At 42.2% G+C, this 13871-nt stretch overlaps 3 protein-coding genes across 14 annotated transcripts in view; all 3 read right to left on the reverse strand.

The window, feature by feature from the left end:
* Positions 1-367: 367 nt before the first annotated feature.
* On the reverse strand, positions 368-7291 carry LOC146252156 (matrix remodeling-associated protein 8-like). 2 transcript variants are annotated; one of them, XM_084681326.1, is made up of 10 exons: positions 7077-7291; positions 5736-5762; positions 5296-5604; positions 5116-5217; positions 4502-4978; positions 1725-1892; positions 1540-1570; positions 1333-1412; positions 1138-1194; positions 368-969 (listed from the first exon to the last, which is right to left on the reverse strand). In XM_084681326.1, the coding sequence occupies exons 1-10, from the start codon at positions 7093-7095 to the stop codon at positions 944-946; spliced, it is 1296 nt and encodes a 431-aa protein (XP_084537452.1). In that variant the 5' UTR covers positions 7096-7291; the 3' UTR covers positions 368-943. The 2 variants fall into 2 exon arrangements, with proteins under 2 accessions (XP_084537452.1, XP_084537453.1); XM_084681327.1 differs by having other exon boundaries at positions 1734-1892; positions 7077-7287.
* Positions 7292-7634: 343 nt separating this feature from the next.
* Positions 7635-9281, reverse strand: aurkaip1 (aurora kinase A interacting protein 1). Of its 2 annotated transcripts, none has more exons than XM_084680507.1 (4): positions 9195-9281; positions 8758-8864; positions 8211-8671; positions 7635-7955 (listed from the first exon to the last, which is right to left on the reverse strand). In XM_084680507.1, the coding sequence occupies exons 2-4, from the start codon at positions 8807-8809 to the stop codon at positions 7839-7841; spliced, it is 630 nt and encodes a 209-aa protein (XP_084536633.1). In that variant the 5' UTR covers positions 8810-8864; positions 9195-9281; the 3' UTR covers positions 7635-7838. The 2 variants fall into 2 exon arrangements, with proteins under 2 accessions (XP_084536633.1, XP_084536634.1); XM_084680508.1 differs by having other exon boundaries at positions 9062-9202.
* A 1370-nt stretch (positions 9282-10651) lies between these two features.
* Positions 10652-13871, reverse strand: part of rap1gapa (RAP1 GTPase activating protein a) — a 30580-nt gene continuing 27360 nt past the window's right edge. For 6 of the 10 annotated variants that reach the window (XM_084680914.1, XM_084680911.1, XM_084680915.1 and 3 more), the window contains 6 exons: positions 13720-13829; positions 13455-13574; positions 13217-13352; positions 13017-13128; positions 12682-12761; positions 10652-12090 (listed from right to left, as the gene is read on the reverse strand). In XM_084680914.1, coding sequence (XP_084537040.1) covers positions 11977-12090; positions 12682-12761; positions 13017-13128; positions 13217-13352; positions 13455-13574; positions 13720-13829 — 672 coding nt within the window. In that variant the 3' untranslated portion in view covers positions 10652-11976. Of the gene's footprint in view, positions 12091-12330; positions 12375-12681; positions 12762-13016; positions 13129-13216; positions 13353-13454; positions 13575-13719; positions 13830-13871 lie in introns of all 10 variants that reach the window. The other 4 variants (XM_084680913.1, XM_084680908.1, XM_084680906.1 and 1 more) reach the window with 2 other exon arrangements.

Consider the following 13871-nt stretch of genomic DNA (forward strand, 5'->3'; position numbering starts at 1 on the left):
GTGTTTCTCAGAAAAATTGAAATAACATTCTAGACCTATTGGCGACAGTAGGTGGTGGTCTTGTACAGACTGTACTTCGTACTTCTTGATGCAGAAAATCTAGAAGCTACTAGTCAGTGGAAAGCAATCGAACTGTATAGGCAATGCTTAAATTAAAGACCACTTTAAAACTACTTGGGTATCAGCATAATATAGACGTGGTTCGATGTTAACCTAAAAACATCAAAACATTGTCAAAATCACAATAGCAAATTAAGTTTTCAGAGGCACCTGTGTGCTGAGCACCATGGAACTCTTGGCAACATATAGGCTATTTATATTACAAACAAGTTACCGTAGGCTAAAGGAAAACACACACAATGATGAATGGATTCCTTACAAGGCTTTATTTCCTGAGTTTAGTCAGCCTTTACATGTTCCATGATCTTAATGCATTAATCAATTATATTGAAGGTCAATTGTTCATTACAGCAAGGTTTGTGCAAAATGTAAATTAGCAAATATTTCAATAAACATAGTGAATGAGTTTTGAGCCTGATATATCTGATTCAACGCTGAAAGGAAGCAATACAGTAATAGAAAAGGAAGTCATACAGTGATCAAATTGTTGTTCTGCATACCAAGGGGGTAGGTAGTGTGCCAGTAGAGTACATTATTTAAGTTGACAGAAAATACCTGATTGACAGAATTATTACAGAACTTTAACGGATTAACATATCCCATAAATTCTTAGCAATGTTGAAATAACAGCAGATCAGAATACAAATACGGAGAAAAAATTTGATTAAAAAAGAAAAAAAAGAAACTTGATAGAAAAGTGATAGTACATCATCACAGAGACATCATCTCTCCTGTCATCGTCAACATTTCTTCTTCGGTTTTAAATCACTCTTCCCCTTCCTTAATCTGCCCTGGACCGGCCAGTGGCAACTTACCTCCACACTCACTTCCACAACTTCTCATCCATGTCTTTGAAATGAGGAGACACACACAGAGAATGGACAATTGGAGAGAAGGGAGGGAGAGAATTGAGATACATAAATGCATATGTTTGAGAGTAAAAACATGTTTTTATTAATTAATTTTGCTGTAAGGAGATTTATATTCATAATTTTCCATACTGCCACATAGACTCACTTTTGTTGCAGTCTTTAGAAATTTGGTCTCTCTCCTTCAGTAAGTTGTTTTTGTAATCTATGCAGATAGAGAGCCCAAAAGGTTAAAAGGGTAGCATCATTATATGATCTGGTGAAGCTGTGCCCATGAGCCTGCTATTCGACTCCTGCAGCCTGTGTGGGAGGCTCTAAAGCCGACAGCAGCCGGTGTGCTCACCTGAATTCAGAGGCTCCTGATTGCAAGTCTTCTGTTCGGCAGTGTCCAATGATATGTCACCTCCACTGGTCATCTGACCCCTGTTCAAGTAAGAGTGGGAGATAATGACTGGTTGAGTCAGAGGTCAGATCCGACGTCTAGTGAATGAGGCCTGCGTAGCGGTGAGTGAGGTGAGGAAATAATGACACAAAATAGATGAGCTCTCACCGTTCAGACCTGCGCAGGTCATACTCCAGCCCTTGAATAACACAAAGAACACACGCGCAGAAAATAAACACACAGAGATGAGTGTACATACAAAAATATGTTCTGTTGATTATAATATGGAATGGAGGACATCATATCCTCAAGAGAGGCTAGAACATAACTGAGAGAAGACAACGGACACTCACACACAGTACCTCTCTTTCTGCGTCGTCGAGTAAGCACGATTACAGCTGTGACGATAAAGGCCAGGAGTAAGAAGGTTGCCAGGATGTAGCCCAGCTGCTGGAGGAAGTGACTTCGGGGCTCAGGGAGGATGACGTTGACCACCTGAGGTCTCGCCACCTCTTCATGACCTGGATGTTGAGAAAACACAAGGACATCATTGGTCCAGTACCGCTCTATCTCGATCTATCTATATACAGGGGAAGAGAATGTAACTGTACATGGTTTGTTTTGGTAGATATAGAAGTCCTATAAAAAATTGACATGCCATCTAAAGGAATGATTGACATTAAAGCACAGATTATTAACATGAATCCAAATGTGCTCCCCCTAGTGGCTTGAGCTGCCTGTCTTTGGTTCTCAGAGAGAAAAAAGGAGGAGGGAGGAGTAAGAGTTAAATGTCTAAAAGCTCCACATTGGTAATGACTTCCAGACCTGATGTCATGCAGCTGTTATTTTTTTCTCCACACAGAAAAATACAGACTGACCAAGAAGAGAGGGAGAGAAAGAAGGAAGGGAATGGGTAGACATTCTGTTGTGTGGTTAGACAGTAAGTCTGAAAGAAGGTTTTCCACTTATTTACTTCTTATAAACACAGAAAAACAGATTTTTCCACCCCTGACAACCTCTCTGTCGCTCTACCAGTCAGACTGACCTGTCTAAACAGTCCACACAGACAGACACATATGGCATCTGGCAGCTCGATTAGGAACACAACTCTGTCATTAACATCAACAACAACATCTACAGGCAGGGGGAAGAGAAAGGGACACATTGTAAAAGTAAGAACTAGCAATTACAAATTAGCTCAATTTCTGCTTAGTTATTTCATCAGCACCTCCTTCCCCTTTGGCAATACACAGCATTCTGCCACTGGTCGGGACTTGTTCCAACCTCCATACAGTAATAGTTACCTATACCTATCAAATTTTAGCAAACTGGAGAGCCAATGAAGGGCAGGGCAGAGAATACATGATTATCATTATCTCCCTTGGTGGATGGCTGTTTTAGGTTAGCTTGTGAATCCTGAGGAAACTTCCTCACGGTGGGCCGAGTGCTTGCTGTCTAAACGACATACCTTGAGAGCCCAGCCTCTGCAGTATGAGATAACAGTGCTAACCTGAATCATGTTCAAACTACAGCAAGGGATCACCTTAGAACAGATCCAACATTCTCTGACCTTGTAAAAACCACCAGCTGAATTAAACAAGTTGACTTTAGCGTACGTCATTAGTGGACAGATTAGTGATTATCACCTGTCAATGTTGGCTATACTTAATATGCATGAAACTGCAATGTCACGTTCAAGGTCACCATCTCTAGAGAACAATTAGAGACAGCCCAGTTCTACTGCTCCCTCAGCTGGTGCCTATTTCCATTTTCCTGACAGATCAGACAGCAACATCCATGTTAATCGCTGTCTGACACGTGCCGTGCAGAGGTTACACTGTGTGGTTGTAGTGGGGTTGGAAGGGATTCATTAGCAAGTCAATGAGCTGTCAGTGGGCATCTTCATTTACTCCGGGAAGCTGACTGTTTTAATAGGTTGATGCGGATGACATTTTCAGGCAGTCTTGCAGTCAATCAGGAATGCTAAAGACTTGCTGTAAATTATTACAGTGGAACAGTACCAAGCTTTAAGGACTTCTGTAATTAAACCTGATTGTCAAGGTCTGTAGGCAGACATAATACCTGGTTGTGTTTACCAGTTAAAAGTGGACCAGGGATAGGAGGTAAGCTAAATAGAAAAGATTGAACCAGATAACTGAGACTGGACTGATCAACGTGGATATCTGCACAGCACACAAGGCTATTAAACGGGGCTGTGCTCCTTTAAAAGGGAAAAGGAGGTTGTAACTGGAACACATTTGGCAGGCCCCTCACCCCTGCTACTCTCTTTCATGTCTCAGCTGGCCCAGATGCTGAGCAGATGTAGCAAACTTCCTCTGACTGCTGATAAACAAGCCTAGACCAGAGAGGCACCAGCAGAAGCTAAAGAGTGTGGGGACAGACAGTTACATACACACAGTCAACACTCACTGATGGATAATATTATGGAAAAAATAGGGAGACATAAGGTGGAGACACTAAAATATGCCAGTTGTATTACGCCACACTCTACCTAAACTCTCTAAACAACAGCAGTCGGCGCAGAGAAAATGGCTCCTTCTATAAACTAAATTGCTCAACTACGGAAAATGAAAACAGTCTCCAAAGAAAATGAGACCACTACCGTTCAGGCCAATTAATGACAATTCAGGCAGTACAGAGCAGTCATGCACCAAAACACACTTTGCTTTTTTCGTGCTACAATCTTTTAATTCACTGTGTGCCTGAATGTGATCCATTACTAAAAACAATTCTCCTTTCTTTCACTTTCATCTGTTTTCTCAATTCTATCGTTTTACCACTATTCCATTCCCTCTTTTATCTTCTCCCTTCTCTCTGTGCTGGGAAAGGACCGCAGAAAGGTTGAAGGAGAAATCTGGCAACAAGAAGCTCTGACTTAACAGACCAAATATGCACATAAATATGACCCATAAAAACAAGTCGGGAACAGCCCAGAACAGTGTTCTCACACCACACAATAACTCTGCTTTCCCAATTCATACAGCTGTAGAAACAGACACAGAGAGACACTGGTTCATAAAGACACAACAACACTGCGATCCAAGGAACATCCTACAGTATAAATGAAGCTTTACTGTATGAATTGAATGTGTTGTGAGGAGTCTCATACCATTATTGCTAGGCTCATTGTTGGGGAGTGCATGGGGGGGTGTGGTGATGACAGGTGGCAGTAGGGCGGGCAGAGGCGGCCCCACATTCAACCTGAAGATGCGTCTCTCGTGCAGGCCGCAGTAGTGGTGGTGTAGGTTGCAGGAGTACAGGCCTTTATCAACCGGCAGCAGGTCAGAGATGGTCAGGGAGAAGTCCCCCAGGGAGAAGGCGTCTTCCGCCACACTCATCTTGTTCCGGGGGAACAGCACTCCGTACTCGCGCTTCTCCCCAGAGGCATAGAGGTCCACAAGGCGGTCTGCCCCGTCAGGACGCACCCCTGGGGGCTGGAAGTCCCAGTGTGCCACCTGCTGCTGGTCTTCCTGGAGCCCCTCCCTCCATAGTGGGCGCCGGTTGACACAAGGCAGCACCACCGAGTTGCCAACCAGAACCACAAACACTGTCTTCTCTCCGTCCCAAAAGCGCTTCTCCTTACGGGCTGAAACAAAACACAAATTACACATAGATTACCTGTTTGTTTTTTTTACATTATAAGGTCAAATAACGTCTATAGACTACTTTCTGGTACTAATAGTTCCCTTTCTCCTAATTGGGTAGAAAATCCATGTGGCTCACCTGATTTGGTAACGTTGAGCTGTATTTGAATAGACTGGTGGATCTGACAGTAGTGATGATGCAGGTTACATGTATAAACACCTCGATCAGTTGTTCCCACATCTAGAGGAGCCAACAATAATTTAATAGACATTCACAGAACATCTTCCATAAACCTGGGAAAATGGAGGAGTGTCTCACTGTTAATGATCAGGGAGAAGTTGCCATCACTAAAGGCTGACTTGGGGATGGTTATGCGGCCTTTGTTGAAGCCGTTGTAGACCCTCTCGTTGGCACCGGGAGACATGTCCAGGATCCGCTCCACAGAGTAATCTGGTGTTGTGCGAACCAGGTCCCAGTGGACCACCCTCTGGCGGTCCTTGAGGCGGTCACGGGTCCAGATCATGCGGGGGCTGTGGCAAGGCAGGACGGCCTGGGAGCCTGCAGGCACGGTCAGGTTCTTAGTCTCCACCACCACCCCCAGCCTGCTGGTGCTGCTCTGGGCCCAAGCTGTTCCAACACACACACACACACACACACACACAGCTTTCCAGTGACAGAAGTCCATGACAGAAGACGGCGACTCACTGTGAGGATTTATTTTGTAAATGTACAACGCAGTAGGACATATTTGGACTTACCACTGGCTACGAGGCAGACCACCAAAACTGAAATGTAAACAATCAGAAATAAATATTCTCCTTATCTTATTTCATAGTAGTGACTGCAGCATTTACCAATACAGTAAATTCATATGGATATACCTTTACAATATTTTATAATACGGTGCCAGAGAAAACAACAACAAAGACAACGATTGAAGGGAAATATTGATTAATCAGTGTGTACACACAAAATCAGGACTGGATTATGTTATGGCTACTAAAGAATTTCATCATTTCGGCTGCCTCCAGACTAGAGAATGTCCTCCAGCTATTTCTAACTCAGATCTTTTCTGAGTGCTATTCCATCTGCTGTTTACCTAAGCGCCAGTGGAGAGGCATACAGCCCAGTCACAAAGAGCCTCTATTCATCCCCCTGCTTTCCTCAGTCAGATCCCTGGTCCTGACCTGGGGAGCACACAGTCTGTAGCACTGGAGGCACTATCATAGACGAGCACCATGGAAGGACTAGTGCAATTGTGCCCTTAAACCAATGTTTGCTGTTTTTAGCACATTAATGAACATAGACCAGATATCTCCTTTCGGTTTCAATAAATAAATTATGTGTGGTCAGTGGGGTGGTGTGTTGAAGGTTTTAAAGCAAATCTGTGTGTTTAAATTGTTATTTTTGGTAATGCTATGTATTACCGAAATGTCCAGATGAGGATCTGCACAGAAACTCTTATGTTGCATTTACTGAGTACCTAGTCTCCTGATTTCACCTGTTGCCCCGTGGCTGTTTGAGAGGAAAGCAGGTCATTCTCCCTTCCATTGGTTATTAAGTAAGAGAGTATTAATAAAATGTATAAGAAACAACAAAAAGAGAAAAATGCTACTTTACTTTTAGTGCTCATTAAGTCATTAGTAGCTGCATTAGGCTAAACAGCAAAATTACAGTCCTCAGTGACTTGGTATTCCCCCTCAACATTAGCCTGAGTCTAAGAAGTACGACGATGAAACACTCATTACTGACACATAATGACTGGCTACAAGGATTGTGCTGACTCCCCAACTCTGACCGCAGTTAACTCTAAACACATTCAGTGCAAGACAGACACTGGAAGATATAATGCCCATAGTCGTACGGTTTCTTTCTTTTGAGCAAACAAACTGTTCACTTAACATACAATGCAGGCCCTATGTGGGTCAAATGGTAGCTATCACAGCACTTTCAAAAAGTTTACTTATTATTAAAAGGCCACAAGTTGCTGTCTTATACTACTGCAGTTTGCTGTATGATTCCTTCATTTTTAAGAGCCTTCGTCAGATCATGGTAAGAAGAAACAAATTATTTTAAAAATTGTACTTGGGTTGACTTACTTTGAAGTAGAGGAGGCATGTCTTTTGTCAGACCTTTAACCACTTGGATTCCAAAAATGTACTTAATACAATGGGAAAGCACTTCCACCGTTGCATAAACATCAAGGAATACAGACTGACTACCTAAGTAAGTTCGTTGCTAAAGCCAACTACAAGAGATTCATCTACAGTGGAGAGACCGACTGTACGCCCCGCCTCCGCTTGTCTGAAATACTACACTTGTCAGGCATGCATCCCATTCAATTACGTTTTTTTCTAAATTAACAAGGTTGGGCCACATGCGTTTTAGGAATATTTCAGGTTTAAAAACACACCAAATCATCAACAGAATAAAACTCAAGCCAGGGTAAGAAGAACATTGTACACCTCCTTCAATTGCACATCGCGATGAAAACGTCTGACTTCGGCATCCTTTCGGCTCGAAAAGCGGCTACATTTGAACAGGCAGCCTACAGGACGCGGCGCGGCCACTTTTAACGAATCTCAACATTATATAGGCTACGACAAATGTACAAAATGTTGAATATTGTACGCAAATAATGACATCAGGCCAATGACTTGTACATTTCACACAGATCTTTATTGACTGTTTATACCTGGGCACAGCGAGTGCAGAGGTAAGTGTACACCGCTAACTCACAGCATAAGAGCACCAGGTACTGTGGTATTGAGTAATACGAACCAGTATGGTGTGACTGGGGTGTGTAAGTCTGCTTTGGAACAGATATGTAAAACCTTGCTTGCGGGCTTTAAATCAGGTTTTCAGTCATTTTTATTTCCTTGTTGTTTAATGAAGATCTTAGGTGTAGTCCATCCTTCTGGAGCATTCTTTAGTCCAGCTCGAGTCCATATCCTCTCCAGATCCTTTTCAAAGCGCTTCTATAAACAAACACAGTTACAGTGAATCAGTAGTTCACGTAAATAACATCCCTATGGTAACACTAGCCTCTTTGATTTCCTTCAATTATAATAGTAATGCTGATTATCTATTCCAGTTATGTTGGAGAAAGCAAAGTAGTAGCAAAGCTTTAGTTGAGTCATGTATGATCAAAATAAATCAAACTTAAATGAGTATTTAGCTTATTAGTATATAACAACATAACATCCTTTCTCTGTGCCAGAAAGATAACTCACCTGCTTTCTCTTCCTCCGGCCATGCAGCACTCTCCTCCTTAGGAACTTTGTACGCTTCAGCAGCTTCTTGTATTTGTGACGGTTCATTTTACGCCGTCGGATCTCCAGAACATTTTTACAGTTTAGGGGAGTTGAGTTCTCCCCATTATCCAGAATAGGAACTGTCAAGGGAGGGAGTACTTTGGTCTCCCCCGTTAGCTCCCCATCTTCCAGGGTCTGGGGTGCTTCAATTAGGGGAGGAAGAGAGTACCGCAGGGAGAGCCAGCTTTCAAGAGGGCTCACAGACAGTTTACGAGGCACAAGTGCATCTTCCAGTTCTGGCTCAAGTTGGACCCATCGCGGAGGCTGTGTGTTGTCTGCTGCAGTTGAGTAGTTTCTGAGTTTACCATTTAAGAAGGGGCAGCAGGCAGAATTGACAGGAACAGATCCACTACTCAGTTGTCCTGGAACCTGAAGTGTGCCTGGATATTAGGAAGTAATATAATGCTGACATGAGGATACAAATTAACATTGACAAGCAAACAAACATCTCATCTAGTCAACTTACCAGACACTCGGCATAGAAGACGGAGGCGAGGGACTACCCTTGACATTAACATTGTCAACTGTTATCCTTTGACGTCATCATACGAATATATATGTTGGCTTCGTGTCCTAAACAAAAAGGGAAATGTTATACAGCAGAAACAAACATGCTACCTTTTTAGTTTCAATCCAAACATTCAAAAAAAATTAAGCGACAGAGATGCCAATGCCGGGTCTATCAAACGTAAAAAGAAACCTGTTACTGTTAGCTTCATTGCTAATTCTAGCGAACTGGCTGTGCACTTCGGTTAGCGAACTAGTCTCACCCTGCAAATAATGGTGGGGAATATATTCAGAATATCCACATATGTATGTGCCGCTATGTCAATTAATTATATACGTAATTTACTACGTCTGACTATGTACTTTTCTCTATATTATTTTTTATCGCTTGCCTACCCAGCCGGTGTAAACCGAAAAAGCTTTCGCCACCTCCAATGTGACTTCCAATTATGACTTCCGGCCCTACAGGATAAGTGTTCCCTCAGCTTCCGGTTTCAAACTGTAGGCACATGGTTCCTTGTTCGTATTTCGCTTTAAGAATATCATTATTTATATATTCTTTTAAAAAGCCTTTCAGGCCACGACATTTATATAATCATAACGGCATTCCAACGTTAAAACACAAGCTCAATTACAATGCCAAAGGGAAGAAGGATCTTTGTATCAAATCAAAACAAATATTTTACCTTAGCTGCGAATGTGTACTTCTCCGGTAGCGTAAATGTAGCCTACGAGTAGAAGCCTAGCTAGCGTGGAAGGCCAGGGTTTTTACCAGAATTATTCTCATTCAAATAGCAGTCAGAGCAATTATGAATGAGTGGAACTGAACACGTCTGACTTAGCTCATGTACTTTATTTAATTTCCACACGGTTATTTACAAACAGAGAGAACCATACTGTACAGGATCATCTTTGACAAGAATTCACTACTTTATCAACAAACAAAAACACAAATACAATCATTTGTGTGGATCACACTGAAGCAGTGGTCACAAATACAGTAACCTATCCTGATGCTGCATGACATTGTGCTTTGCTCTCCTCTTGACGATGAAAAACGACCACAAGCACTTTTACTCACAGTAACAATATGCTAGTCTACACTTACACCACTGGAGGGCACCAGAATACCAGGACACCAGTGTAATCTGAAAATAAGTTTTTTTTTTTTATCATTCCGAAATAAAATAAATACATAACATACTATATATCAGGCATTGGGATTACTGGTACATTGTTGAAAATTAAATATATCCTACTGTCAGTCTCAGCTGTATATCACATAGGATAGTATCTATTTTATATTTTTCCAACTCATTAATATTAGATGGTTTTCTGGTCAATATGGTACAGTACAGTTATATAAGCAGAGAAAGGCTCTCCACTTTTAGAATGTTCTACTTTCAGAGACTTAGTTGGTGGCATTTAATTATTTATTCATAGGACAGTCCTTTATTGGTTACCATCTGAGCATAGAAAAAAAATAATACAGTACACAGCAGGTCTATACAGTTGTGTTGTTTACCTGACACATGTTGTGTATCTAATAAACAAAAACCTGTGATTTCCAAAGTGACTTCCAAATGTTGCGTATAAAGCAGATTTGAGCCCAAAAGTAAAGGATGACATAGATAATATCAGAAAGGCAGTTCTATAAACATTTCAGATGGATATACACAATCTGTTCTCCCTTTAAATCTTTGTTTGTCATCTCATAATGCAACTTGGGTCACTTTTTATTGCAATGCAAACTTTTTACTGAGGCAATTATGCAAGTTTTTTTTCTTAAAAAACATTCAAAATGTATTTAGACAGGTAAGGGCACCATTGATCAAATAAACCACACACTTGGATAATTTGGCAGACTTCAATCCAGTCCAGTTTATTCATATAAAGTATCTTGTAATTATCTGTATTTAATTCCAATCTGACACGTTGTATGCTGACCTTCTACGGTCTACAGACTTCAGATATTACACGTGCTGAGTACCTACTGTATCACTGACTCAGGGCATCTCTCTCATAGGACATACTGTAGAAGCCAACTTTGAATCAGATTCACAAGTGGAGTTTAACAGCCACAACACACCCCAAATAAATAAAAACACAAATTACAACACAATGACAACAGTGTACAGCTGATTCAACCTGGGAGACAGTCACTATTGATCAATTTGATTGGTTGATTGGTTGATTGGATGTGTAAAGAAACATTGTGCATTGATGAGGTGTCAAGACATAACATGCTTGAAATGTACAAAACACCCAAACACAGTAGAAGTGCAAAGCTATACCTGCATTTAGCTCACAGCGATCTAATAGTTGGAAAGTGCAACGCTATTTCAGAGAATGGCTCATAATAATACAATTGTACATTATCAGTAAGAATCAAGTACTCAAAACTATGCGGATCAATTTCCATTCAATCAGAAACCACCATCCCATTACTGCTAAAAGACCATGCAAGTAAAAAGTAAAGATACAACCAATTTAGAATGGTTTAATAAAATTAATATTCCAGTTTTAAGGCTATGTCATCGCATTCATTCATGTATCCCCGCTTAAGTTAAAGTATGAGGTTTGGCATTTACTACAAACAAAGACTCAGGTCTAGTCTATGAGAAGAGAGGATCCAGTCCTTAGCTGAGAATGTTTTGATGAACTAAATGCTAATAGACAAATTACAATCACTTAACTCTGAAAATCTAATCACCAACATTTTAAACAGCATTCAACAACTAAGAATTAAAAGAGACTTTTAATAAAAAATCTCACATCTGGTGTTGGATATTTGGTTTTAGACATTGGAGATGTAAATTGAGCAAAATGGTGTTGAACTGCATTACAGACCTTTCCACACAGCCAGTGTCATGACATCCAGATGTTAACACAGACCAATCTCTGGTTGAGTTCACTGTCTTTGACCTGTGTAATCTGTGCACATCTATTAGTAGGCCTTAACTGAACCAAAAGCAACATTGTTGGCAAACATAGTTATTTCACTTCATGAACAAAACTGTGCTTTGGAAACACAGGTTGGATAGAACAGATAAAACCAGGCATTAGATATGTGAAGAGGCGAGTGAACTGAAAGAAACAGCACTGTGCAAAAGTTGGCCCCTCTGTGTGTGGTCTCCAGGTACGGCCCCAAAGGCTTCTGGGTATGGGCGCTCCAGCTTTACTGACCAGCAGACTGGCCAGACTCCGCCTCCTCCTCGTCCTCCTCGTCATTGGTCTCAGCGAAAGCCCTCGCTCGTCTTAACTCCCGGAGGTGTTGTGTTTTATGGGAATGCTGGAAACAAAACAGACATTTGCTACAGGTAGACACAGCTAAATAAGAGGTGGTATACAGATCATCTGATTGGATACGTCTCAATCTTCTTTCTGTCATAGTTTAAATAAGTCTGCGTTGTGGTTATACTTTAGGACGGATATACAGGTTGGCCTTTAGCTTACATTTTGGTAATCTGTATCTAACCATGACTGCCTCCTAGTGGTGAAACATCCTTTATACAAGAAAGAGAAGGCTAACCTGTAGATGAACATCCAGGACACAACCAGGTGGGGCTAACAATTCTGAACACAAAGATGCACAGAGAGCAAGTGGAAGGTAAAGAACATTTACCACAGCACACACAAGAGCAAAGACAGCACCGTTCACCACAGTGACTGACTGACATTACAGTACACTGTTATAGTACAACCAATGCTTATGCTTCCATGCATTCATGGTACATGCTAGGATAAAAGTGTTGTGTTATGACAACAAGGATTACAGAGAAGGAAAAGACATAGATCACGTTGACTGGAGGTCGTGCAAGGTAAGAGCTGGCCTTTGAATAAGAAGGGGTTCAGTAGAAGGCCAGAAGAGTTATAGTCTTACCGATGAGGAGTCATGGTCCTGTGGCCGCTCCAGCTTGATCCGTATCTCTGTTCCTTTCCCTCCATCATGCTTTCCAGGTCCTGGGGGACAAACAACATGTCTACTTAACCTCAAAAATAACAACAGAATGACACCTGATTAACACCTGATCCAAGGATCTGGAGCCCCCCCTGTCAGGCCACAGGCTCCAGGCCACGACCCCCTACTCCCTGGTTCCTGACCCATGGCCCCACCTGGGGAGCTGCCTCACCTGGGGAGCTGCCTCACCTGGGGAGCTGCCTCACCTGGGGAGCTGCCTCACCTGGGGAGCTGCTTCACCTGGGGAGCTGACTCACCTGGGGAGCTGCCTCGGCTGGTGTTGCTGGTGCTGCTCATGCTGTCCTCCAGCCAGGTGCTGTAAGTGAATGAGTCCCGCTTGTGTGGTGTCCCTGCTGACGAGAGACTCTCCTGGACAACAGGGGGGCAGACAAAAGTAAGAGAGGACAACACACAAACACACACATGCACACACACACACACAGGCCCTGATAGTCACCATTCCAGTGTCATAATCCTCTGTCGCCTCTGTCTCGTTCTCCTCCACCACGCTGGCAAAGCTGCTGGCGTTGGAGGAGGAGCGGGAGAGGTCATGACCCTCAGGGATGGATGGGGCCCTGCCACAGAGAGAAGAACTACACTCTGGGTTAATCACAATCATGAGGAATATACTTATGTAAATTATATATTCGGTATAAGACCTGGTCTAAATCCACATTTTAGTTTAGTCAACTCACCTGTTCTTTGTCGTGAGTGCCTCAGGTGAGCTCTGATTAGATGAGTCTTCTGATTTTGGGTCCTGAGAGGCATGACCACTGTCTGGGGTCTTCTGTGTACATAGAGAAAACTCTCTACTGCTGGGGATGATGGGAGAGAGATTTGGGGATACAGTTTAGCTGTTTTTACAGTACCTGTTGGATACATGAGGTTGTTTCTGTCAGCTAGGCATCTTTTTCTTACTTCCACTGCATTTACAATTTATATTTCTGAAAAGTTGTTCACCTTTTCTCCTGGACCTCCTGTATGTTCTCAATGCCAATGGCACTGCTGCGTCTGGAGCTGAATGGACCAGACTTCTTCCTGGTGGGACTTTTACCAGGAATTATGAGAGACTGTCAGGGAGAGGAGACAGGCAGTGAGAACCATGACAGTTA

The sequence above is a fragment of the Hypomesus nipponensis genome, chromosome 18 (assembly GCF_054491055.1).
Source record: "Hypomesus nipponensis isolate SF chromosome 18, ASM5449105v1, whole genome shotgun sequence".
In the NCBI taxonomy this organism is placed as follows: domain Eukaryota; kingdom Metazoa; phylum Chordata; class Actinopteri; order Osmeriformes; family Osmeridae; genus Hypomesus; species Hypomesus nipponensis.